Here is a 27,529-nt window from a genome sequence, read left to right as displayed (position 1 = left end):
CTAATCCTTCTTACCCACATTATCCAAAGGCACAGTCAACTGGACTATAAAATTACTGCAGAATGAACAATAACATTTTTTTTTAAATTAAAAAAAAGATAAAACTATAACATAGCACAGTATCAGAAAAAATTTTATATATTGAAAAAATATATACACATATAGGAATAGATGTATAGACCAAAATTGTAAGTCAAATTTTATGTGATTCCTGATGATGATAAAAATAAAGATGAACCAAAGAGAGATTGATGGGGAAGCAAAATACCACTAAATGACACAGCAAGTCAAAGAAAACAGTCTTTTAAAGCATTTCAAAACTTTCCTAAATAAAATCTAAAAGTAGGGGGGAAAGGTGAGAGAGCGTCAGACATTTAAGAATATTTTCACCCATATTAAAATATCACGTTACATAATACAGAAGGATCTTACATAATCTCATATCAGAATTTAATATCTAAATAAATGTGTGCTGAGTAAATCAATGTGTTAAAACAAATAAACCCCTTCAACCAATCAGCACAACTGACTGATTTAGACTGCTGCCTCCTAAGTAGAAACAGTCACAATTTCTGCTTTAAGAGATTTTTTTTTTTTTTTTTTTTTTTGGAAGCAGGGATTGAACCCAGAGGTGCTGAGTCACATCCTCAACCGTTTTTATTTTGAGACAGGTTCTAAGTTGCTTTAGATCCTGCTAAATTGCTGAGGCTAGCCTCAAACTTGTGATCCTCCTGCCTCAGCCTCCTGAGTTGCTGGGATTATAAACATGCACTATCATACCCTGAGAAAAGATTTTTCAAAGAAGGAAATTAATGAAAAACAAGGTGAGTTCATGCAAGAAGGACCTGATTATGGAGGAATAAATGGAGATAGGTAAGATTTCTGCAAAACAGAGGTTAACAGAGGAATGATAGAATTCTTACATAAATTCTTCTTCTTCTTCTTCTTCTTTTTTTTTTGATACTAGGGATTAAACCCAGGGGCACTATAACACTGAGCTCCATCTCCAGACCTTTTTATTTTTTATTTTAAGGTAGGGTCTCACTAAATCAACAAGACTGGCTTTGAACTTATAATCTTCCTACCTCAGCCTCCCACTTCACTGGGATTATAGGCATGTTCCACATTGCCTAACTCTTATACATATTCTTAAAAAAGCTTAACTAAATATGATAAGATCCACATATAAACATTCACAAGATACAAATAAGATGCTAAAGGAGCAACACTGTTATAATACAAGATGAATATATCATTATCAGTACAGTAAAATAGTCATTACTGACTACTTTAAGCATCTCTAACATTTACTAATATCAGCGCTCATTAAAGCAGAGTTTCTGTATAAAAAGATAAATTCTTCTAATTTATAACTGTCCACATTGAAGTCAGACAAAACTCTCAGGTATTTCTAACTGCCTATGAGCCAAATGTTTCCTTTACTAGGGAGCATCACACTTTTCTTTAATCCATTTCTACAACATCAAGAAATGCTTGCTTTAAAACATATCTAAAAAGCATAACTTAGAAACAATTTACATTTAATGAGAAGAACACAAACTGACTGTTATGGTTTAGCTATGAGGTGTTTCCCAAAAGCTCATGTGGGAGACAATAAGAATGTTCAGAGATGAAATAATTGGGTCATAGCAGCCTTAGCATAATCAATGTATTAATCCACTTGAATGGATTAACTGAATGGAAACTATAGGCAGGAAGGAAGGGTGCTGCTGGAGATGGGTCGCTGAGGGTTCTCCTTTGACAAGTGCAGCTCTTACTCTACTTTCTGGTTGTCTTGTCCTAAGCAACTTTCCTCTGTCATGCCCTTTTGCCAAGATATTCTGCCTTATTCCAGGCATAAAGCAATAGAGCTGGCCGCCTATAGACTGACACCTCTGAAACCATGAGCTCCAAATAAACTTTTGCTCCTCTAAAATTGTTCTTATCAGGCCTTCTGGTCACAGTGGCAAAATAGCTAACTAAAACAGACTTAGTCATTGTTCATGAAATGATCTTATTAAACAGGGCACTGCTGAGAAAGTAGGCTCAGGCTAATGCTATACCAAAATAATCAGTGCAGTTAATAGGATGTCTTCTCCCATGTACCATCCATGCTGGAAAATGATGAGTACCAAGTTTTATCGAAAGTCATGGTATGAATTTATTTTATTTCCTTAAATCAACAAATGCAAAAAACATGCTTCTCCCTCAATTTTCTGAGATGAGATTAAATAAAAGGTTGTAGTTTTACAGTGGAGATTATTACTTTAAGTTGTATGCTTACAAAAGGTAGGGTCAAAAATATAAAGGTCTTGGGGCTGGGGTTGAGGCTCAGCAGTAGAGTGTTTGCCTAGCATGTGTGAGGCCCTGGGTTCGATCCTCAGCACCACATAAAAACAAATAAATAAAATAAAGGTATTATGTCCAACTGCAATGAAAAAAATACTTAAAAATATATAAAAGTCTGAAAAATATATGAAGACATAAAAGAAAGGTTCACAGGTTAGATTGTCAGTGAGTTATTGTTCCAAATCATTTACTACACTAAATACTCATAACCTCATAATTTTATATGTATGTGGGTTGACTATTTCTCATGAAGCAAGGTCGGTCATTCATTTCTTTTAAAATAAAAAAGAAGCATGGTCAGTGCACACATAAATTTTATAATAAATTTCATACCTACAATTTTCTCTTTTCCTTGATTATTTGGTTTAAAATAAATGATTTTTTACACTGTTTTCTAAAAATACATAATATACTATACTAGTAAAATGCAGTCTCTAAATCAAACTGGCAATACTAGAAAAAAACTTAATATTTTACTATTGCCAAAATGTTATTTTTAAAATGGCAAAAGGAATCAGACCAGTGCAGAATAAGAATTATATTTCTTTTAGATCTGGTAATGATTCTGGTACTCTGCAGAATCTTATTTTATTTTTTCAGTTGGAGGAAAAATGCTGATAAATACTCAATACTCAAAGTGAAACAAAGAAACAGTGTGCTGAAATAGAAATCAAGATGTGGTGTACTTTCAACGATGGATCAAAGATCAGACACCATTTTATACATAAGATATTTAAACACGATATGGAAAATTATGACTACATACTTTTATAAGACTGCATTCTTATTAAAAAACAGATAATTTATAAGAAATCAGAAATGACTGATAAGCCGATTTTCATTAGTGTCCACTTCTAGAATATGGTGAAAACAAAATAATACATACATTTAAAAAATTATTTCTAATTTAAGATGGGCCCACTTACATCACTTCTTTATTCCTGCGAGGTCCTTCAAATGGTCTAAATGGTAGGGATCCAGTAGCTGCATGGTAAAATGTTACCCCAATGCTCCAAAGATCAACTGTTGCTCCATATTTTTTTTGATGATCTTTTCTTAGCACTGCTCTCTCATACATATCAGGATGCTAAGAAAAAACAAAAAGGATGAAAAACAATGAGCTGTGACCAATACGTTTACACCAAAAATGGGTCCTCAATGTCTAGAATTCTATCATATTTTCCTAATGATTTCATGCTCCCATTCTCAAAAGACTATTTCACATCTTTCCTTTTTCATCTCAAATCTTAATACCAACTCCTTGACCCTTGATTTTGATGATCTCACTTCAAGTAGGAAATATCAATCAGATCAACTCTCCTTTAGATCCTTTAGCATACATTAACCTACCTGAACCTGAGTCCATTTGTTAAACTTATTTTCCAGGAAAAACAAAACAGCTCCCATCAAAGACCAACTTTTCCATTTGTACTCTGGAGGCCCTCATATTATCTTACCAACTCCAGAAATGAATTCTTGCAATTATTATCCCTTTTACTTTACGGATCAATTTTCCCTCTCTATAACTTCTTTAAAAACGTAAAAACAAAATCCTAAATTGACCTCACAAACCTTTTCAACTGTCATCCAGTTCTCTGCTTCCCACCACAGCAAAATAGTTACCATACTTTCTCATTTCCCATTCAGGTCTAGAGTATTAAATATTTTGTATACACTTTAATTCTAAATCTATCTCCTGTCCTGAGCTTCAGATTCATATATCCTATTGTTCTTTTTAATGTTTAAAAGGCAGCTCAAATTTAACACATCCAAAAGACTATGGTCTTCTCAAATCTGTTTCCTACCTATCTTTACCTTTTAAATAAATAATACCACCATCTATCCATTTGTTCATAACCCAAAACCTATCAGGTGACTTTGATTTCTTTGCTTCATTCCTCACATGCAATCCATTAGTGATCATATTGGTTCTGAAGGGAAAACTAAATTGTCTAGAATCAGTTCAGAGGACTATCTTGACTAAATGCATTGGGGATCTAATGACCTAGGTAAGTAGCTGGTCTGATGTTAAACATGTCATTAAGCACAGGAGACACTATTCCAGATTTGCTGAGAATAGCTGGATCTTCTAAGAAAAGATGTAGGAGTACAAAGATCTAGACATTTAGCTCAGCCTCCTGACATCTGCCTTTTGAACATTATATACTGGCAACTTGAGGGTTCTTGGGAGATAAAGCTTTATAAATGTACTAGGAATCAAAGTAGATTCCTCACCCAAATAACCCCAAACTAAAACAAACTCTTATGACATTGTGGGATTTACCTAAAGCTTATGGGAATTGGAAACCACGTAGGAAACACTACCAGGAGTGGTTTTTAAATGATGCAATCTATGAATCTGACTCCCAAAACATCAGTCTCTGGATTTTGTAGGAGAGGGTCATGGGTGCTGGAGGGAGAAAGACAATTTTGGGAAATATTTTAGTGTGAAATGAGAAGCAGAGATAAGCATTATTAGACCTGGCTTTGAAATGAGTTTCCAAATATATGCCTTACAGATACATGGAGTCTCAGCAGCTATGTTGGTTTTGTGGCATAGAAAATAAGTGACTGTTATTCAAAATGACAGCCAGATCCAGCAGCTAGTGCTTAGTGTACACTAGGCCTGAAATACCTGGACATATCTGATATCTTCTAGAACATGAGGCCATCAACCTGGAAAGAAGAGATACAGTGATTCTATAAGAAGACAAAGTGGGGACCACCTAAAAAGGTACAATAGTACACAAGTTAACTGGTAGACTGAAGCACTTCCCCAGGTAGTGACTGACTGGGAGTGGCTTGACACATGTTGGTGTGACATATTTGTACCCACTGGCTCTCTCCCAAATGTGCCACTTGTGATATACACAGATTGGTATTCCTGGACCTGGATGATTGCATCTGTAATAGGAATAAAGCTACTCCAAGGCTTTTAGGATTATATCATTGAGATAATAAGGGTCAGATGAAAAACAATGGAAGAAAGAATGATGTTTTCCTGGGGCTTTAGTCCATGAAGATAGAAGATTTAACTTCTGGCTGGGTAATTCCTGAAAAATTCCAAATACGTAGAGTTTCATTTAAATACAGAATGTTTCTAGATTGCTGAGCTTCAGACTATTATTTATTTTAAAACTTCTGGTATTAAAGTATTAAAATTTTCTGTACTTGAAAATAGGGATAAGGTTATTTTGAAATAGGAAATGGATTAGAATATAATTTGAGCCTACAGTACAACATGGACTTGGAGTTAATTTATTGAATGTTTTGTTCTTCTCAAAAGTCAGAAGCAAAAGCTAGTGTTTCTAGGAGGTGATATGAAAGATTAAGAGTTGGCATGGGGATCAAGCTGATAAAGGCTGTTTGTTATGGTCATCACCATAATTGGGAAAGGCTACTGGTATTTGGTGGGCAGAGATAATTTAGAGGCATCATGCTATATATCTAACAGTTCCAAAATACACTGTTTCCACAGCACAAATTACTTTCCAATATCCTGCCAGGTAGTAGTGCAAGTGAGAAATTTCTTTTTTTAATATTTATTTTTTTATTTGTTCTTTTTAGGTATACATGACAGTCAAGAGTGTTTTGACATATTATAAATACATGGAGTTTAACTTCCCATTCTTGTGGTTGTACATCATGTGGAGTTATACCGATCATGTATTCATATGTGAGCATAGGAAAGCTACGTCATATTCATTCTACTGTCTTTCTTATTCCTGTCCCCTCTTTCCTTCATTCCCCTTTGTCTAATCCAAAGAACTTCGACTCCCCCATCTCTTATTGTGTGTTAGTATCTGCATATAAGAGAGAACATTTGGCCTTTATTTTTGGGGGATTGGCTTATTTCACTTAGCACGATGGTCTCCAGTTCCATCCATTTACCTGTAAATGCCATAATTTCATTCTTCTTTATGATTGAGTAATATTCCATTGTGGCTATGTACCATATTTTCCTTATCTATTCATCTGTTGAAGGGCACCTAAGTTGGGTCCATAGCTTAGCTATTGTGAACTGAGCTGCTATAAACATTGATGTGGCAGCATCACTACAGTATGCTCATTTTAAGTCCTTTGGGTGTATGTTGAGGAATGGGATAACTGGGTCAAATGGTGATTCCATTCCAAGTTTTCTAAAGAATCTCTACTGCTTTCCAGAGTGGTTGTACCAATTTGCAGTCCCACTAACAATGTATGAATGTGCCTTTTTTTTTTCTCTACATTCTTGCTACATTTATTGTTACTTGTATTTTTGATGATTGCCATTCTGACTGAAGTGAAATGAATTCTCAGGGTAGTTTTAATTTGCATGAGAAATCTATTTCTAATTCTGTATGTATGGCAAAGCATTTCTGTATTGTTTTCCCAAGAATGCAGCTATTATTTAAACCTGCTTTGTTTAGTTAAACACTTTACTAATAATTGTTCACTATTCTGGAAAATCATGCCAATGACCATACTGTGATTTTGTGATAAATGATTTAGTAAATAGAAGCTATCACTGCAATTGTATTCAAAATAACATGCATACAGGTACAAGCATATATAATTTGTTTACAAGTGAAGTTGTTCCCAAACTTTTACATATTAAATACCTATTTTTTATTGTGAACTATTTTCCTTTATATTATTAAGATATCATAGTATTCTTTCAATTAGGTATGTAAGTTGATTATATTATCTAAGAATTTCACTCCAAGATAAGATAATTTGTGAAATATTTATAAAAACAGGGTGTTCATCTGACAGGGTGCCCTGTATCATCTAGTAGGCCCCACATTACTATTTAATTTTCAGCTCCTACTACTAAATTCCAGCCAAACTGCTTTCCTTTATGTCTCTTGAACACCTAAGGTCATTTTTGTCTTAGACCTTTTGCAGATGCTTATAACACTTACCCTCAAATCTCTGTCTTGCTTCTTTTTATCATTTCATTGTCAGTTTGTTTAGGCCTTAAAGGACACTTTCCTTGGCTATCTTTCTCCTGCTAATACTTTTTAAAATATTATCTCTGCAAAACTTTGATGTTCCCAATTTATCTTATTTAACTATCTAATTATCTTGTTAACTTCTGTTTTGTCTACTAGAATGGAGGCTCCATACAGAAGGAATGGTGTGTGTGTGGTTTGCCTTAGAAATCTCATTAGCTAGAACAGTGCCTGGTTCACAAGCACTATATACATATATATACATACATATACATATATATACATATATACATACATATATACAAACATATATGTATATATATGTTAGGTTTTTTTGGTTTGTTTTTTTAATACCTTTATTTTTATTTATTTTTATGTGGTGCTGAGGATCGAACCCAGGGCTTCACATGTGCTAGATAAGTGCTCTACCACTGAGTCACAACCCTAGTCCTCCATCAATATTTATGGAATGAATTAATGATACCCATTTTTAGGTAATTTAGCTAAAAGATTATCAAACATAACTACAGATCAGTTTGGGGTTATATATTGTTAGGAGAACAAATAAGATGCCAGAATTTATGCAGACTTACAATAATCTGAATAAAGCTATAGGGGGTTGCTAGACTTTATTCTTCATCTTATAACATTACAATAGCAACATGCAATTGGAAAAGTCACAGAACCTAAGACTGTCAAGATCCTCAGAGCCATGAACAATTAATGATAGCTACATAAACTTCCCAGTTACATATCCAAAGTACTTACATAATTATTATTTTTTTGTATTGGAGATTGAACCCATGAGCGCTTAACCACTGAGCCATGTTCCCAGCCCTATTTTGTATTTTATTTAGAAACAGGATCTTTTTTTAAAAAATATTTTTATTAGTTGTTGATGAAATTTTTTATTTTATTTATTTATTTGTATGTGGTGCTGAGAATCAAACCCAGTGCTTTGCACATGCTAAGCAAGTGCTCTACCACTGAGCCACAATCCCAGTCCTAGAAACAAGATCTTGCTTAGGGCCTCACTAAGTTGCTGAGGCTGGCTTTGCCCAGGTACTTACTTACTTTTTTTTTTTTTTTTTGAGAGAGAGAGAGAGAGAGAGAGAGAATTTTAATATTTATTTTTTAGTTTTCGGCGGACACAACATCTTTGTTTGTATGTGGTGCTGAGGATTGAACCCGGGTCGCACGAATGCCAGGCGAGCGCGCTACCGCTTGAGCCACATCCCCAGCCCAAGGTACTTACTTTTAACTAATATTTTTTTAAGTGTTTCAAATCTTACTAACTTCACACAAACACACCTAAATAAACCTTTTCAACCAAAGAGTTTTTCTACATCTCTGGCATTTCGAATTAGGTATTTATAGAGGCATTTCATTTTGTATATAAAATAGTCCTTTTGGTTTTTCAATAACCAACTCTCTCTGAATACAATTTTCTGATTCAGAAATATAATTAATTTTGCTCTAAAGGGAACAGTATTATAACAAGCTTATAATGTCTTAACTGCTCTGACCCCAAAATAGTATCCTTTAGTGGCTAGAATTTTCTTGAGGGTACAGATAGCTTTTTGTTTCAATAAAGATCCATGACATAAGTAAAATTAAAAGACTTAAGGGTACTAGAAAACTTCTAAGAAAAATAGTGCCCCCTTGCCTGGCACAGTGGCACACGCCTATAATCCCAGCAGCTGGGGAGGCTGAGGCAGGAGGAAAGCGAGTTCAAAGTCAGCCTTAGCAAAAGCAAGGTGCTAGGCAATGCAGTGAGACCATCTCTAAATAAAATGCAAATAGGGCTGGGGATGTGGTTCAGTGGTCAAGTGTCCCTGAGTTCAATCCCTGGTACTTCTCCAAAAAAATTAAAAAAAAAAAAAAAAAAAAATAGTGCCCTCAAGAACTAATATCCTAGGCTGGAGTTGTGGCTCAGTGCAGACTGCCTACCTGGCACTTGTGAGGCACTGGATTCGACTTTCAACACCACATAAAAAAAATAAATAAAATAAAGGTAGGTGCCCATCTACAACTAAAATATATTAAAAAAAAAAAAAAAGAACCAATATCCGATAGCCTTCTTACACACCATATTCATTAGAATAGAAAATTCAACTTTTGTTATAAAAATTACACATAACATTTTATAGATCATGAGCTGGCTTACCAATTATCCAATTATATTTGTTACATGTTTAGCATTTTAAAATGAAATGTTTAGGGCTGAGGTTGTGGCTCAGTGGTGGAGCACTTGCCTAGCATATGTGAGGCACTGGGTTTGGCCCTCCGTACCACATTAAACAAATAAATAAAAATATTGTGTCCTACTACAACTAAAAATATTTTTTATATAAAATTATTAGTGATATATAACTTACCAAATATTCTTCTGTACCATACAGAGAAACAAACTGTTCATCATCTTCTAATTCTCTAGCTGCACCAAAATCTGTGAGTTTGTACACAGACTGTCCATCTTCCCCTATGACACGCATGATATTTCCTGGCTTGATATCACGGTGCACTATTCCATTTTCTCGAAGGTGATTCATTCCTCCCACTTTGGTAATAAATATAAAACAAAGGAATCATATGTGGATACCTGTGTGTACACACATCTCAAATTCATTGATATAATACACTCATTCACACACTCATTCACACAATGTCTTCCCATAAGTTGATGCAAAAACATTTCACTCAAAGTAACAGATATTCTACATAACCCCCTTCATATTTCAATTATAAGGAGTTTTAGAATAAGAATCAATATGGTTTCTAGGGAGGACTCCAATCTCCCTTAAATACTATCAGGAAAATATAATAAAACGCATATGATTTCTGAAATTGCTTTTGTGTATGTGTATATGTACATATATCTTAAAACTAATAAAGATTCTCAGAAAGATATCAAACTTTCATCTTTATATTTCTTTACCTTAGGGGGAAACTGCATTAAAATTAAATTGTATTCAATAAAGTAACAAAAAAGTAAAAGGTCAAGGGTCTGATTAGTTTCCATAAAAATGTAATGCTCATGTGCTTCAGTGCTATTTCAAAAGCCCATTTTCTTTTCTTTTTTTTTTTTTATATTTATTTTTCAGGTGTAGATTGACACAACACAATGCCTTTATTTTTTTTTTTTATGTGGTGCTGAGGATCGAACCAGGGTCCCCCCCATGCTAGGCAAGTGCTCTACCACTGAGCCACAGTCCCAGCCCTCATTTTAAGGTGACTACACTGTTGAAATTAAGTTGACAGGCAGTGTCACTAAAACATTTGATAACTGATAGAAGAATGTCCAAATTCAACATATGAAAATGAGTTCAGGGTTATCAATGTACAATTATTAAAAGCCAGGGCTAGCAGTATACTATGAAGGCATAAATTATTTGCAATTTCTATTTGATTAAAAAGGCTGAAGCATACTAATAATTGTGTTTCACTTTCATTTAATTCTTAAATGATCTCCACTCTACTCTCAGTGTCAAGGTTAAGAATTCCTATTAATTTTATACTTTCCTTATAACTGGGCTTTTCCTGCTCCTCAAATATAGGGTTCATTTCTTTTAAAAAGTTATTACTTCTTTTGGTTGCCATATTAAAAATAATGACAGATTTATTGAAATATAACTCAAAGCATAACATTAATTTTTTAAAAGTGTACAATTCAGTAATTTTAGTACAGTCCAGAGTTGTATAATTCTCACCACTGATTTCAGAACATTTATCATGCCCAAAATAAAACCCAATTACACCAAAAGAAATCCCATAACTATTATCAGCCACTTCTCAACTCTGTCCTCAATCACTAGTCTGCTTTCTCTACTGTCTAATTTGTATATTATAAATATTTCATATAAATGGGATCATGTAATGTTGTAGCTGTTTTAAAAATATTTTTTTAGTTGTTGTTGGACCTTTATTTTTATTTCTTTATATGCAAGGCTGAGACTCAAACCTAGTGTCTCACACATGCTAGGCAAGCACTCTACCACTGAGCTACAACCCCAGCTCCAATATTGTGGCTTTTTGTGTCCAACTTCTTTCACTGAGCATAATGTTTTCATGGTTCATCCACATTTTAGCATGTATCACTACTCAATTTCTTCTTATGAATGAATAATATTTCATCGCTTAGATATACCACATTTTTGTTTATACATTCATCAGCTGATGGACATTTGGGCTGTTTCCATTTTTTGGATATTATGAATTGTTCACAGTGGTATAAGTTTTTGTGTGGATATGTTTTTAATTCTTTTGGATATATACTTGGCAGAATTACTGGATCTAGATCATAGGGTAATTCTATATTTATCCTTTTGAGAAACTGTCAGACTGCTTTCCAAAGTGGCTATATCATTTTACAGCCCTACCTGTCTTGTATGAGGGTTCCAGTCTCTCCACATCTTTGTCAACACTTGTTTTTCTTTTTGATTTTAGCTATTCTAGGAGAGTAGGAAGTGATATTTCATTGTGGATTTGATTTCATTTTCCCTAATAACTAATGATGTTCAGCATCTTTTAATGTACTTCTTGCTAATTTATATATCTTTTTGGGAGAATATTTCTTCAAATCCTTTGCCCATTTAAAAATTGGGGTTGCCTTCTATTGTCGAGTTGCCTAGACAAAAATTCCTCATTTGTGATTTGCAAATGTTTTTGTCTCATCCCATGGAATGAGAGACTTGTTATCTTTTGAAGCACAGATGTTTTAAATGCTGATGAAGTTTAATCTATCTATTTTTTCCTTTTTGGAATTTGGGCTTTTGGTATCATATCAAAGAAAGCATTTCATAAAGTTCTTCCATTTTTTAATGTAAATTTCTAAAAATTTTATGTCATGACATGTTAAACACACACACACACACACACACACAAATCATATAAATAAATAAACATACCCACATCTCGTAAGACAATTAAAAATTCTGATTCTGGTAGTCCATAGGCATTAGATGGCTCTTCTAAAATAGTGTATAGACTCCCACATGGACAGAATTCCATAATGAGTACTTTATGTCTTGTTGTTGTCTGAAAAAAAAAAAAAATCAGTTTGGGAATCATTATTAAAAAAAAATTTGATTATATGGCAGTACTTAACTGATTTCATTTGTTTTTACTTACTTTTTTCTTCAACTTACTGGAGATTAAACCAGGGTGCTTTACTCCTGCTCTTTTTCTTTTTAATTTTAAAACAGGGTCTCATTAAGTTGCTGAGTAAGGTTGCCCTTGAATTTGCAATTATCCTGCCTCAACCTCCTAAGTAGCCGGGATTACAGGCATGAGCCTTCAAATCCTGCTTTCTGATTTCATTTGAAGGTAGAATTAATTATGATGATGAAGGCACTGTCAATTGCTTAACCTAGATTTCACTGAAATACTTGATGACTGTGCACATATAAAAATTAACATCTTCCAAATTCTTATTATGTAAGAAAGTCAGATTTGTTTTGGAACACCAACGAGTGAAAATGGGCTAAATCTAAACTACAAAATCATTGTTACAGTGTTGAATAATTCTGTTAAAATTATCTTCAATTTCTAGTGTATAGTAGTAGTACATTTAGAATAATAGTTCTTCTAAAAATCTCTTAAACACTTGAAATTTTTCTAATGATAAGTACTTTTACTTTGAGGAATGAAGTCTTATCCTTAAAAACAACAGATGGTAGAATAGTTGAGTATCACCTCTTGCATTAAAGTTATGATCTGCTCATTTGCATCTCAGCTGGTTTGTTTTGAACTCTGATTTTAATGTACCATTGATTGCAAGATTCATCATCAATACAACAATAGCTTTAAAGGGAAAAAACATCAAATAACATAATACACTATTATCATCATATGCATGCCAATTTTAGAAACTTGAAAATTTTAATGAGTCTTAAAATCCAGATTTCATCTCCAACTTTTTATCTTCCCTATCTCCCCACTGCACCCTTTTTTGCAGTGGGGAGGAAAGAACCTAGGGGTACTCTACCACTAAGCTACCTTCCCAGTCCTTTCCATTTTTTGAGACAAGATCTAAGTTGCAGAGGCTGGCCTTAAATTTTCAATCCTCCTGCCTCAGCTTCCCAAGTAGCTGAGATTAATAGGTGCACACTATCATAGTAAGTTCCTTTCTTCCGTTTATAATTTTTCTTACATAGCCCCAAAACACTGTTATAAAATATTTTAAACTTTTCTACCATTTAATAGTAACAGAAAAAAAGGGAGAAATATTTTTTAAAAACTGTTGTCTTTATTTTTTAAAATTATTATTATTTTTCTGCCATACTGGGGGTTGTGGGGATTGAACCCAGGGATGTTCTACCACTAAGTTACATCCTTACCCCCAACCTCATTTTGTTTTTAAACTGGGAATTGAATTGAACCCAGGGGTGCTTTACTACTGAGCTATATTCCTAGTCCTTTTTATTTTTTGAGAGAGGGTCTTACTAAGTTGCTTAATGCCTCAGTAAGTTGCTGAGGATGGCCTTGAAATTGCAATTCTCCTGCCTTAGCCTCTCAGGTTGCTGGGATTACAGGTGTGCACCATTACACCTTGCTCTTAGCCCTTTTCAAAAATTTGAGACAGTGTCTTGCTAAATTGCTAAGGCTGGCCTTAAACTTGTGATCCTCCTGTCTTTGTCCCCTAGTTACAGGGATTACAAGTGTGTGCCACAACACCTGGAAAACCTATTGTTTTTAAATAACAAAACAATATATATTGAATGTTGAAAATTTGGGAAATATACATAATTCTATCACCCCAGGATAATTATGTTAACATTATGGTATACTTCCTTTCAGTCTTTTTTATATGGATCAAATTTCATTCTAGATATACAACAAATGTTTGCATATTACACTGTTTATAGAAGATTATAATACATTATCTATTTTAGTCCTGATTTATTTATATAACATTACATATAAGTATATTCTCAGGTAATTAAATTTTTGGTAAAATCTTTTCATTACTGAACTAATGAATAGTGAAGAAATAATTTTATCAAAGAAATTTTGGCTTTTGCTCTATTGGGAAGTCATTTCTGGCCCCTAAAGGATCCTGTCTTAAAGAAATGCTTTTGGGTATCTGGGGGCTTCAGCCAACGGAAAGTTAAACAATGTGATTTATGACGGAATATTTAGGACACACTGTATCACTCCAGAGAAAATGGAGACTACACAAATTCTTCCAAACCTATTGAATGTACTGGAGACTAAAGGTCAGAAATGTAGGCAATGTGTGATGATGGCCTCTTAGTAAAAACTCTTGTACCAAAGGCTTGGGCAGGCCTTCCAGGTTAGCAACACTCCATGTGTATTTTCACATATCAATGCTAGGAGGGTGATGTGTCCCTGAGGACAAGAAACTTCAGTTAGAAACTATTTCATATCTCACCCTGAGTCTCTTCTTTTGGTTGGTCTAATCTGTATACTTTTGCTGTAACAAAATACAAAGTATAGACTAGTGTGTAACCCACACCTGTAATCCTAGCAACTCATCCCAGCAGCTTGGGAGTTGTAATCCTCTCCTACTCCTGAGGTAGGAAAATTGCAAATTCAAGGCCAGCCTCAACTATCTGGCAAAGCCCTAAGCAACTATGCAGGACCCTGTCTCAAAAAATAAAAAGGGATACGGATGTGGCACATGGTTAGATGCCCATGGGTTCAATCCTCAGTACCAAAACAAAACAAAAAACCCTAAAAGCAAAACTATAAGTACAACACTTTCATGAGTTCTGTGAATCATTTTATGTTCTAATGAAATACCAAATTTGAGAGTCAAAGGAGCTTCCAAATTTAAAGCTGTGGTCTGAAGTTAGAGTAGCCTTCAGTACTCCTGAACTTGAAGCTGGTGTCCTAAGTAAGAGCAGTTTTGTGGGAACTATGCAGTTTGCCAAACTCCTTTGTAGTGGTGTCAGAAGTCTTGGAGTAGAGCCTGCAATCTGGAAGGCCAGGCTCTTAACTTTGAGTTTGGCTAACTATGGGAAACAAACCATCACATCATCTAACTTATTTTGAAAAGGAAAAAAAAAAGTTGAATAAGAGACAGGGTCTTGCTAAATTGCCTATGCTGAACTCACTATCCTGCTACCTCAGTCTCCGGAATAACTGGGACTAGAATTGTGTCACCGCATCCAGCTTAATTTAACTTTTTAAACAGTTTTTATTTTACAAACAGCATATTGACTTCTTTATGTACACAGCTATAATTTACATTTGATTAGTTCCTGAGAAATAATCACTAAAAATGAAATCAGTAGGATATGGAACATAAACTACCAAACTTTTTCAAAAGAGATGATTTTATTAATTACTTACGTATGTCTTAAAGGGATTAAAATAGATGTTTCAAATATTTCTGGATCATTTTTCCTAATGGAAGTCTTTCTTTTCCTATTTATTTCTAAAATCAATCTTTTAATAACTAGATTTTACAGAGTCATCTCTGGATTACTAGGATTCTTATTCTTTTACAAAGTCTCCTCTGTATTATTTCTCTTTCTCTTTAGTCTTTTTGTAATTATATCACTTTAATTTTAGTGTTTTTTTTCTTTTTTTTTTTTTGGTGCTGGGGATTGAATCCAGGGCCTTGTGCATGCAAGGCAAACCCTCTACCAACTGAGCTGTATCTCCAGCCCAAGCTTTTCTTTTTTGAATAATTATACTGATAATCAAATTCACCAAATTCTAAAGACTCTTATACTTTTTTCCTGATTCCATTCTTATGATACTTTATTTCTATTTCTATATCTATTTAAGAATCCTTGGGATAGAATGAGCCTTTACTTTCCTCAGTTTTTAAAATCCAGTTTTAAATGTTAGATTTTTGTCTCCTTAATCATAACTATAATAAACACAATGACAAGATTAACTAAAGCTTGTCTACTTACCTCCTCTTCAATAGCAAATAATTTGACAATATTTTTGTGATTAAGTTTTTTTAACACTTCAAATTCTCTCATTTGAACATCCACTGGACGAAGGAAACTTATGTTATTAAATACTTTGATAGCAAATAAATCACCAGTTTTCTAAAAAGAGAGAGAGAGGGAGGTGCATCATTAGTGCTAGCTGTAACAATTTATATTTCTTATGGAATTCCATACACCCTTTAGCAAAGGTAATTTGTACAAAGGTGCCTGACATTTTACAAAGTTAAAATGAATCAATTGGCTATTAAATATTTCATACTGTATATTTTAGAATTTTGAAATGGTTATTTTAATATTACAAATGAAACTTATATTATGATACGCTATAAAGATAGTCATTTATACATGAGAAGATAAAAGCTTTTGTAGAATTAAAAGTGAAGTCATCTTCTGGATAAGAAACTGAAACTGAAACTCCAAGGGTTTCTTTAAGGCCTAATACTTTTAAAGAAGTAAAAGGAACACACAGGACCAATGTGAAAATACATTCTATTTATGAAATTTTTATTAAAAATCTCAATGTGATTAATTTTTCAGAAATACTTACTGGTTATGAGTGTGTGTATGTGTGTGTGTGTGTGTGTATGTTTTTAAGTAGGAGCTGGAGAAGGCAATTCAAATGGACTTCCTGGTTGAATTATACCACTGTTGTCCAGGGCAACTACATGCTACATGCCTAGGGCAGGCTGTTCCTTCACAGACCCTCTCTAGAGAATGAAGGGCATTTCTTCTTCCCTACTGATGACCATCTTATTCACTTTTTCATGGTCTAGTGAAGTAGATCAGTAGGTAATATTACAATGCATAGCAGTAGCTAGTAGGGAATTCTAGAGGGTACCAAAGATATGCTTAAGGGGCTGGGGGTATAGCTCAGTGGTACAGCACTTGCCTAGCATGCATGAGGCACAGAGTTTAAGCACCAGTACCAAGGAGGGGGCGGATAAGAGCTTAAATTTGAATGTCACACTTCCATGTTCTTCATATTAACCTTCCTTGATTCTCTTTCAGACCCACTCATTTCCTTCTATTTAATCAGCAAGCCTCACTTTAGGATAGCCAGTTCTTCCTTTCCTATTTATCCAAGGCTAAACTTCCTAGGAGCAAGATGACAATCATTTTCTCTTTGAGCCTGAGGGTCAAACAGGCATGCCCTTCTTCATGGCTCTTGGTGTGTCAGGACCGTGTGCTTTTTCCTGCTTTGCAGCCCTCTTTATAGCTTTCCACAGCCATCATTCTCCCCTCACCCCAGAATCTTTTTCTTAAAATCATTTAGCTGCTTTATAGTCCCATCTCTCAAGTTCATCACTTGAAGGTCACCATCTCCATGATGCCTGCTGTCTTAGTCACACCAAATACACAGACATATATTCTTTTGGGAGGAAAATGGGCATGAACTGTTTTCAGACAACACGAAAAGAGGAAAAACATTTAAACTTCAATTAAACACTGTTTTAACATTTTTCAGCCAAGGTAAATACACTGCCAAATCTATGTATCACCTAACAAGGGAAAATTTTTATAAGGACACTTGTTTCAAATTCAACCTAAAGTAAGAAGAATTCTAGCAGAGGAACAATTAGGGAAAGTAAAGCAATGTCTCAATGTACCCATCTTGATTATTTTTAAACTTTTGTAGTCTGTCATCTGTGATATTAATGGGATACTTGGGGGAATGTACCATTTTCCCTTTATTCACCTTAATAGTCATCAATCCAAGCATACGCAAATGATACTTAAGAGACCTACATATAATGTAAATACATTTGTGCAGATCAACTCATCCTTCCTGCAACTCTCTTCTCTTCAGCTTCACTATGGTTATCACACACATATCCATCCACTCACACAATATTAGATAAAGGCAACTTAATGAAAAACAGAAAGATTAAGTAGTATACTTTGAATGAGAAATAGTATACTTAAGAACTTGGTTATTGCTGGGCTTGGTGGTGCACGCCTATAATCCCACTGGCTTGGGCGGCTGAGGCAGGAGGATCATGAGTTCAAAGACAACCTCAGCAAAAGTGAGGCACTAAGCAACTCAGTGAGACCCTGTCTCTACATAAAATATAAAATAGAGCTAGGGATGTGGCTCAGTGGTTGAGTGCCCCTGAATTCAATCCTCAGTATCCCCCTCCATCAAAAAAACCAAAAAAACCCCAAAAAACCCCTAGTTATTAAGGAAAAACAGGATTTGGAGGATGACCGGGGATATAGCCCTAAATATTTAAAATGATGTCACTAAGAACAAATATACTGGGGTTGTAGCTCAGTGGAAGAGCACTTGCTTAGCACATGTGAGGCACTGGGTTTGATCCCCAGCAACACATAAAAATAAATAAAGATATTAAAAACAAACAAACAAACAAACAAAAAGAACAAACAGAGTTTCTATGAACACATCCCTGAAATGTTTATTTCTTAAGAACTTCAGGTTGTTTTAGGGTAATCTAATCTGTCCTCACTCATTCATTTATTCATTCAACAAAAACTGAAGATCTACTATGTGCTTGCCCTTACATGAAGGACATTGAGTATCAAAGTAATGAAAGACCAGAATATATAAGTATCCACTAATGCCAGGTACTTTAAATATGTCTCACCCAGTCTCTATGACTATCAATTGTCATACCATCAGTTTCTAATTTATTTCCTTCCTAATGCCACCTTAATACTAAGTTGAAACTCTGCACGCAAGTACTACACATGTGCCTGAAACATACGAAATGATCATTAAAATTTGTTAATTTGGAACACAGAAAGACAGACGGATGTATTTTCAATGTTAAATCCTATGGCATTACCTATTTTCTCTTCATGGCACAAAACAAACACAATTTCTAAGAAACATTTAAGATTGATCATAATGAACTTAAATAAGGATCCAGAGATAATGCACAATTCTATAACCAAAGGGGAAAATGCTAAAAGCTGTCCATATGACACTTCTGATTCATGCTCCATAAGCCACAGAGGCTGTTTATAATCATATTTTCTCCCCAGAGGAAACAGCCCCTCCCCAGTGCACTTCTTAACACTGACAGAAATGACCGATAATCTCACAACTATAGTAAAACAGGAAGAAATTCCTCTCTACCAAAATGTTTAGAACCCTTGTTTCTGAAAATAAGAATTTAGGAGGAGCCAAACACCTTTTGGCTTAAAACAAATTTGTAGTGCTAAAAAACGATTGGTTACTTGTATTATAAAATAATTTTTTACTTTATTATTTTTCTAGTTTCTTTCCCAGGACAGACGCTTTAATTATCTTCAATTTCTTAACTTTAAATTATTTTAATTATCTTTTAATTTCATTCTCCAATATAGAATCTGACAAAAATCCTTTCGGTCCTTGAAGTGCTTCTGGAACTGGCCCTTCTATTCCTACTCCACTATTACATTCTGATTACCCCACACCTGGACTTCTTGTTGAGAATCTCATTTTACTACAATCTACCTTGTGGGATGATGTTCTAGAGGGGGCACAAACCCTTGGTACAATAGATCAGAATAATCTGTGGGTTCCCCTCCACTGTGCACATATGCTTCCCTTTACCTCCTACTGATTTCACACCATCAGAGTACAGGGTTGGTTATAAAATCAAAAGGTACATCACTAATCTTCCCCAGTCTCTTTGCAATCAACCTCCTAATTTTTCTCCATTTTGTAACACACAGGCTCTGCCACCAACAATGGGTAGATGAGTTCCCTGCTTCTGACACAAACTAAACATTCAATAATAACAAAATTAATTTAAAAACCAAAATTGCCAAGTCAAACACTTTAGTATAAGTATACTTCTCAGAAAAAAATATATATAGTAATAAAAAAATTTCAGTTTTTACTGTACCAACCTTATGTCTTCCACGAAAGACATTTGCTGTAGCTCCTTGGCCTAAGATATCAGATAAAAGCCACAGATGATTAGAAGTGCTCTGCATCTCGGCTTGGTCAGGTGTTTCTTTTGTTATACTAAGGAAAGAGAAAAGATTTATAGGTATGGTATAAGGGAATAATACAGTTAGAAAACAAACGTTAGTTATTTTTAATCTCAAATAAGACTACTCATTTGCCAGGCATGGTAGCACATGCCTTGTAATCCCAGAGGCTCAGGAGGCTGAGGCAGGAGGATCACAACTTTGAAGCCAGCCTCAGGAACTCAGTGAGGCCTTAAGCAACTTAGTGAGACCCTGTCTCAAAATAAAAAAATAAAAAGGGATGGGGATGTGGCTCAGTAGTTAAGTGCCCCTGGGTTTAATCCCCTCCCCCCCTTCCAGGCTATCCATTATTTATTGCTAAGTTTTATTCATAAACTTAAGTTCTATATAAAAATCTAAATTTCTAGAAATATTATAGGCTGAAACACTGTGTGGGCTTTGGGAAAAAAGATTACCCAATGACATCTTATATATTTAGTTTAATTTGCATTACAGGTCTAAAAGAAACATCTATTTTCTACTTTTATCTTTGTTAATAAGCATTATAGCTCCTTCAAATATTGTGAATGATTAATCAAGGATACATTATATTTTAAAAATATAAAAAGGATACAAACTTTAAAGGAAAACAATATAATAGAAATATAGAAAAATTACACTGTTTCCACCATGGACCGGGTAGCAGTAATGAAAACAATTGTTGTCACTATATAACATTTTCATTATCTAAAATTTCATCTATTATCTAAAATTGTCCACAGAGGTGGACAATCATAATGGAAAGGTTTAATTATTATTCCTTTGAAGTACTGACTCTTCTGAAATTATTTAAGGACAGTTTCCTCTAACCTCCAAGTCTATAAATACACATATACCAAGCATACATTACCAACTTTTAAAAAGTAATCATCATGGGCTGGGGTAGTGGCTCAGCAGTAGAGCACTTGCCCAGCACGTGCAAGGCACTGGGTTTGATCCTCAGCACCACATAAAAATAAATAAATAAAATAAAGGTACTCTGTCCATCTACAAGTAAAAAAATAAATATTAAAAAAATAACCACCATCTCTAGCCCTGTCCTTTAATACTGGAAAACTATGGAACTACAAATTTATTAAAAATATTTGAGCTCCATGTTGGAATAAAAATGAGGTATGTTAACACTGCATAAACACTAGTTCCATCATGCTCCTTTAAACCTGCTATAATGTCACATCAAAACATAATTTTAATATCCCTTCATAGTAAGTTAGAACAAAAAGCAGTATGTTGAACTGGGAATTCCATGATGAATTAATAACTAATACTAATTAAACTGTGCTAATATTTCAAGCAGGGTTAAGTATATGTAGAATGGCCGGAGTCTAAATTTCACCACTCTCTTGTATACTAGGATGTATTTACATAATTTTACCATGCAGCTAGTTCAGATAAGGATTTTATACACATCAACTAATTGGAAATCATCAACAAAAACAAGATCCCCTTTTCATAAATAAGGAATACACATCTGAAACTGCCACATTGCACACACGACTTAATAATGAACTCAAATATCTCATGCAAAACTTCTCTAATTAATGTAACTTTGCTGTTTCATAGAACTAAATGGCAAAAGGTATCATTAAGTACTTTCTTAGTGGATAACATAAACACTTATCAGCTTAGATATCTCCTCATTCTATATGATGATATAAAATAGGGTTCCAAAACATTGATCATGGGAAACGCATTTTGAAATTATCTTCCGATAACCCCCAAACAGCGCTGAAACATGACTCAGCACACCCACCAGGTGCTTGCTATATAAATCTTCCCAAATTTTTGACGAGAGGCACTCAACAAGTATGTTTGTTAATAGCGATGTTGTGTTAAGTCTACTTCCTTTTACCATTCAAAAAACGAAAGTCACATAGGATGAAAACAGGTTTGGTGACATGGCCTACGGACAAAGTTCCAGGATTTCCAAACTCTGTGAATCATTTATTAGATATTATTTTAGAGGGTCGGGAGTGAACAAAGGTGGGTCATTTAACAATTACTGGGAAGAGCTGTTTTGAGGCTACCTACTAAAAACACTTGAGAAGTGGATTAGAAAAAAAACCCGTAAGCCAGGTCAACACGGAAGGAAACGCTTGGTAATTTGCATTTTCTGTGTATATTAAAATCATCTTCTGCTTCTGGCTTCCGGTGAGTCAACCTTTGATGTTAACATCACTGAAACCCTAGAGAAACGTCTCTTTTTAATCATCTGAAATATCAGTCCTTTTAAAAACTACCAATCATGTCAACCCTTGGAAAGTAGGTAACAAGCGGCGAGTCCAACTCCCGGGGAGGAAGCAGCCCTTCTTCCTCGGACGGCCGGAGCCCTGACCCGGTACCGGGCACCGACTCGTCCTCTGCGTACTCAACGCCGCGGGACCTGGGAGGGCCCCGGGCTGCCGGTCAGAGGGCTGGCCGCGGGCCACTACAGATGAAGGGGACAGGGCCGGCACGACCATTCCACCCGGCTTCGGGCGCCCCGGGCACCAGGAGGCGGTGTCCGCGCAGTCAGGGTCCGAAGAGACTTGGCCTCAGGCCGTGCGGGGCTACTCAGGGCGCCCGCCGCGTCTCCGCTCTGACTCAGCATCCCAGTCCCCCACAGGGGGCGGGGGCGCTCGGCGCGGCAGGCCCCGCTACCAGAGCCTCGCGCGGCCTCAGCCCCTCCGTCCGCCCCCGCCCCACTTCCACTTACCCAGCCGGGTCTCCGCCGCGCCACCGCCAGCGGGTTCCCGCGGCCTTCTGGAGCCCGGGGCTACTTCCGGCTTCGCGAGCCCTGGCCGGGGGTCACGTGACCGGCGGCCGGCGCGCGCGGATGCGCGTGCGCACGCCTGCCGGCCGGTCCGACTACCACCACAGATGCTGAGAGCTTCCCCTGCCGCTGTAGCTATGGGTCGGAGGGTGGGGAACCGACCACATCCACACCTCTGCCTATTCCTCCGCCCCGTGGCCCTAGTTCTGAGGTTGAAGCTGGAAAGCTCTGCGCAGTAAACACAGTAATTCAGATTCCCTGAACTGCAGATCCCACCCTTTCACCAAGAGCCAGCAGAGCACGGAGTGCGGTGACACTGAGGAGCTAGGGATTGCAAACATTCCAATAATCACAGGTGGGCAGCATGCTGGACACGTGAGGGGCTATCGAAGAGGAATAGTCTGTAGGGAAGAGGTTTGTACTTGTTTTAAAGACCACTGTGATTGCAGTAGTGCCAGATTATCATCTCACAATATTCAGAAATGAAATTCTTGGGCTGGGGCTGTAGTTCAGGGGCAGAGCGCTTGCCTAGCATGCATGAGGCACTGATTTCGATCCTCAGCACCACATAAAAATAAACAAATAAAATAAAGGCATTCTGTCCATTTACAACTACAAAAAAATGAAATTCTTAATATGTTCACTTAATTCCCTCTTTCAAATTGTATTTGGGAAAATGACAGTATTGGAGGATTAAAAAACAGGTTCTGCTTAAGCAGGTTTTGTACCTTTATAAAGAGATCCTTTCTGGCCATGACCGCACAGACAAGGGCACAGAATTCTGCTGATCTATAGCAAGATTTCTGAGTGGAGAGGAAGAGGAAAGAGATGCTTCCCAGACCTAACTACAGCAAACATCATTGAAAGGGAAACCCTGGCCGAGTGGTTAAGAGGAGAGGCACTGATATGGAGCAGACATAAGAGTTGGCAGTTCCAGCTCTCTCTGCCAGTTACTGACTTTAAGCAAGTTTCTTCTCTTTCTAGGCCTCAGGTTTTATCAAATGCACAATGGTGATAACAGAAGTCCACTCCAATGAATTCTTAGAAAGGAAGTTATTTTATTAGAATTTTAAACAATATTTAAGTGATGAAATAATTCTAACAACAAGGTATTCGCTACTTACAATTCCAATCAATTTCAGTTCTTTTATGTCATGACAAGTGTAAAGAACTGTCAAAGTTCCTTCTAACAGTAAAACGCACAGCTCAAAGCTGTGGGAGGAAATATGACTGAGCCAAAGAACTTCACGTTGACCACATAAGTGATGCACATTGAAACACCACACAATACTTTCCTACAAGTCCAAGCCACTTGTGAACCAATTAATATTAGCATTAAGCTTTAAATAAACTGTTAGGCACAGGACTAAATCAGGAATCATAAAACCCTGTGGTTCCATAGTCAAGTCATACAAATCCCCAAGTCTTTTGCCTCATTTATCTCAACTGTAACAAGTGAGATTCATCCTTGAGACAATCATTTGGGTGCTAGCTTTTGAAAATAAGGTAATTGATGGGACTGTTAATAGTACTTGGGGGGAACTTTGAGGAATGACGATGAGAATTGTTATACATGATTATATAACAGAAGAATTCAATTTCTATTTACTCTGATTTCCACATCCTGATTTCTCCTAGCTCTACACATGGGAATCTTTTGAAGGGCTTTAAAGAATTGGGGACAGCTAGGCATGTTGATATATGCCTGCAGTATCAGCTACTTGGGAGGTTAGTGTAAAAGAATTGCTTGAGCCCAGGAATTTGAGGCCAGCCTGGGAAACACAGCAAGACTCTGTCCCTCCCTCCAAAAGAGCTAGAGAAAGAAGATAACAATTTTCTGCATGTATAATTAATAGTACAGTATTTGTACTAAAAAATAAATTCATGTTTAACTTATAGATTTTTTTTTTTTTTTGGTAGTACTGGGGATTGAACTCAGGGTCTTATACATTAGGCAAGCTACGTTGTTACCACTGACCTACATCCCCGGACCTAACTTATGGAATTGTAGATGAGTTATGAGGTAGCTACCATTATTTTCCCCATTTTTGAGATGGGGAAAGTAAGGCAGGAGGAAGTTATTTAACTCGATCCAGGTTTTAAACTGGTATCTAAACCTACATACCTGGGTCCAGAGCCAGTGTTACATAAGCTTTTAGCTGCTATGCTACTCATTAGTGTACTTTGAATAATTACTACTATTGCAAGAGATGTGACTATTTCTTCCATACTTCAGGAGAACCTAAGGAAGAAACACCCACTTTCATTTAACTATTTTTAAAAACATTTATACATTCCACTGACCTATTTTTATAGTTAACTGCCAATTTAGTTTAGTACTTTTATTCCATGATGTAAGGAAATTATTTAAAGTCTCCTGTGGATTAAAACCCAGAAAAAGATCAGGTGCCCAATTCAGAATTCAATTTTAGGAAATTATAGGCCACTGAAGCTCATCTACAAAACTTCTAGGCAACACATTGGCCTAAGGCAAAACACCCAACAAACCCTCCCAGAAAAAACAAAAAACCAAAAACTCCCCCTTTTCCTTTTGTGATGCTGGAAAACTAACACAGGGTTTTTTTTACACATACTAGGCAGGTGCTCTACCACTGAGCTATACCCATCCCCCACAACCTCCTCCCTGAATATCTTAATTTGGCCTTTAAAATTTAAACTTAAATGTCTGTAGTTATTCTGCTGCTTGGTTTTATCCCTCCTCTCTTTCAACACTACTATTGATACTTGCTTTCTCCAGTTGTCATGAATAAAAATGAAGAAGGCAGGGGAAGTAATGCTAGTAATTAAATAGTAGCTATTTACAAACATTATAACCACATAGGTACACTGTACTCTTAAGTATACCCAATAACAGAAAAAAAAAATTGGGATTTTAATTCTATGAACAGATTTACCTAGGCTTTTTCAAAAGCAAAAACCAGGATGAAATTGCATCATGTAACCTTTTAGGGCTGTAATTAAGTGAAATAAGGCATCCATGTACTCATATTTGCAAACTTTTAAAAGGAAAATCAGAGTGCTTAAGACAGGGAAATGAGGCCAAAATTTCTATAATAATTCCAGGAAAGACTTGGTAGATTTCACTACGTAAAATTTATTTATTTTTTTTAATAAAAAATGTATAACACTGGCACCTACTTTTCAATCGATTAATTTATGAACCCATTCTCTTTCACATTGGCTTTGAAACAGTTTAAAGAAACGTAATGGCTATCTACAAAAAATTAGTTTTGATTGTTGCATTCCCCCCAAACTTTATGTGTCTGCACACATAAAGAAAACTAAAAATTTTTAATATTTTATATTCATCAATTTTTAAGAAAAGTACACTGTTTTCCACTGCTATGGTCTTTATAAAGAAAGGACTTAAAGTTTCAAATAAAGAAAAATTAAGATATGAGGCATAACTTTGCTGTCTTTAAACAGCATTTTTATATAGAATAATTTGAGCTGGCATGCAAGCAACTTCTCTTGTTGTCACATACCTGTATATAGGGAAAAGTACACCCACTTTACAGAAAAATTCTAATACATATACTGCAGTAAGCTCAAAACAATATTAAAAAGACCAGTGTGAATGGCACACAAAAATTTCTTCTTTATAAATTATTAACTGGAATTCCTGATCATGAAGTAGGCACAGGGAAATCCAGTCCTTAGGGCTTTGCTCTCTGGAAGAATACCTGTAAATAATTAAAAAAAAGAAGTCAGAAAATAAAATCTTTTTCACATAAAGAATGGTTCCAACTTTCTGAGAGATAGTCACTCTTTTTTTGGGGGGCCGGGGCGGTAGATAATGGGGATGGAACTCAGGGGCACTCAACCACTGACTTATATCCCCAGCCCTATTTTATTTGTTTGTTTGTTTATATATGATACTGAGGATTGAAACCAGTGCCTCACATGTGCTAGGCAAGTACTCTGCCATGGAACCACAACCCCAGACGTCCCCCAGTCCTATTTTGTATTTTATTTCGAGATAGGGTCTCACTGAGTTGCCTCACTTTTACTGAGGTTGGTTGTGAACTTGCAATCCTCCTGCCTCAGCCTCCCAAGCTGCTGGGATTCCAGGCGTGTGCCACCATGCTCAGTGAGAGTCACTCTTTTGTAACATGCCAGATATTTAAAACACTTCATACTTTATAAATTCACACATAATTCAAGATAAGAACTTTCTCTTCTGGAAGTCTAGATATAACTTGTCAATATTATGCAATTGGGAAAGTAATGAAAATATGCTATTATCTTTAATGCTGTAAGTTTCAAGCGGTCAGAAGAAAATATGCTTTTGATACCTCTCTACCATCAAAATTAACATAGGAAAAAAATTAACACTGGAAATTAAATTTTGAGGATGAAACAAGTCAAAGATGAAGTAGCAGTTCAAATCCTTAAGGAATTTACTATTTATATGATGATTAAATGGTGGTTCCAGTTCAATACTTGAGATACAAAAAAGTAGGCTGGAGGTTATGCCAGGCATTGGTTCAGTATCATACCCTACCATCAATATTGCATTACTAAATGATAGGTGGTGAGTTCATTGAGGACAAGAACCATATTTA

General features: G+C 35.7%; 2 protein-coding genes across 3 annotated transcripts in view; both read right to left on the bottom strand.

Annotated features, from left to right (window-relative positions):
• The window catches only part of Tbk1 (TANK binding kinase 1), a 44,614-nt gene extending 21,594 nt beyond the window's left edge, over positions 1–23,020 (bottom strand). Inside the window, exons 1-6 of the mRNA XM_046430690.2 lie at positions 22,887–23,020; positions 20,069–20,186; positions 16,172–16,312; positions 12,191–12,320; positions 9,662–9,843; positions 3,276–3,436 (exon numbers count right to left, since the gene is read on the bottom strand). Coding sequence (XP_046286646.1) covers positions 3,276–3,436; positions 9,662–9,843; positions 12,191–12,320; positions 16,172–16,312; positions 20,069–20,155 — 701 coding nt within the window. The 5' untranslated portion in view covers positions 20,156–20,186; positions 22,887–23,020. The remainder of the gene's footprint in view (positions 1–3,275; positions 3,437–9,661; positions 9,844–12,190; positions 12,321–16,171; positions 16,313–20,068; positions 20,187–22,886) is intronic.
• A 3,018-nt stretch (positions 23,021–26,038) lies between these two features.
• Xpot (exportin for tRNA) overlaps positions 26,039–27,529 on the bottom strand; it is a 45,702-nt gene continuing 44,211 nt past the window's right edge. For both annotated transcript variants that reach the window (XM_046430694.2, XM_046430695.2), the window contains exon 25: positions 26,039–26,647. In XM_046430694.2, coding sequence (XP_046286650.1) covers positions 26,621–26,647 — 27 coding nt within the window. In that variant the 3' untranslated portion in view covers positions 26,039–26,620. The remainder of the gene's footprint in view (positions 26,648–27,529) is intronic.

The sequence above is a fragment of the Marmota monax genome, unplaced genomic scaffold (genome assembly GCF_021218885.2).
Source record: "Marmota monax isolate L192 unplaced genomic scaffold, Marmota_monax_Labrador192_F-V1.1 WCK01_AAM20220418_F8-fsc00056, whole genome shotgun sequence".
NCBI lineage: Eukaryota > Metazoa > Chordata > Mammalia > Rodentia > Sciuridae > Marmota > Marmota monax.
The sequence above is the reverse complement of the archived record's forward strand: the minus strand, read 5'-3'. Positions and strand labels throughout refer to the sequence as shown.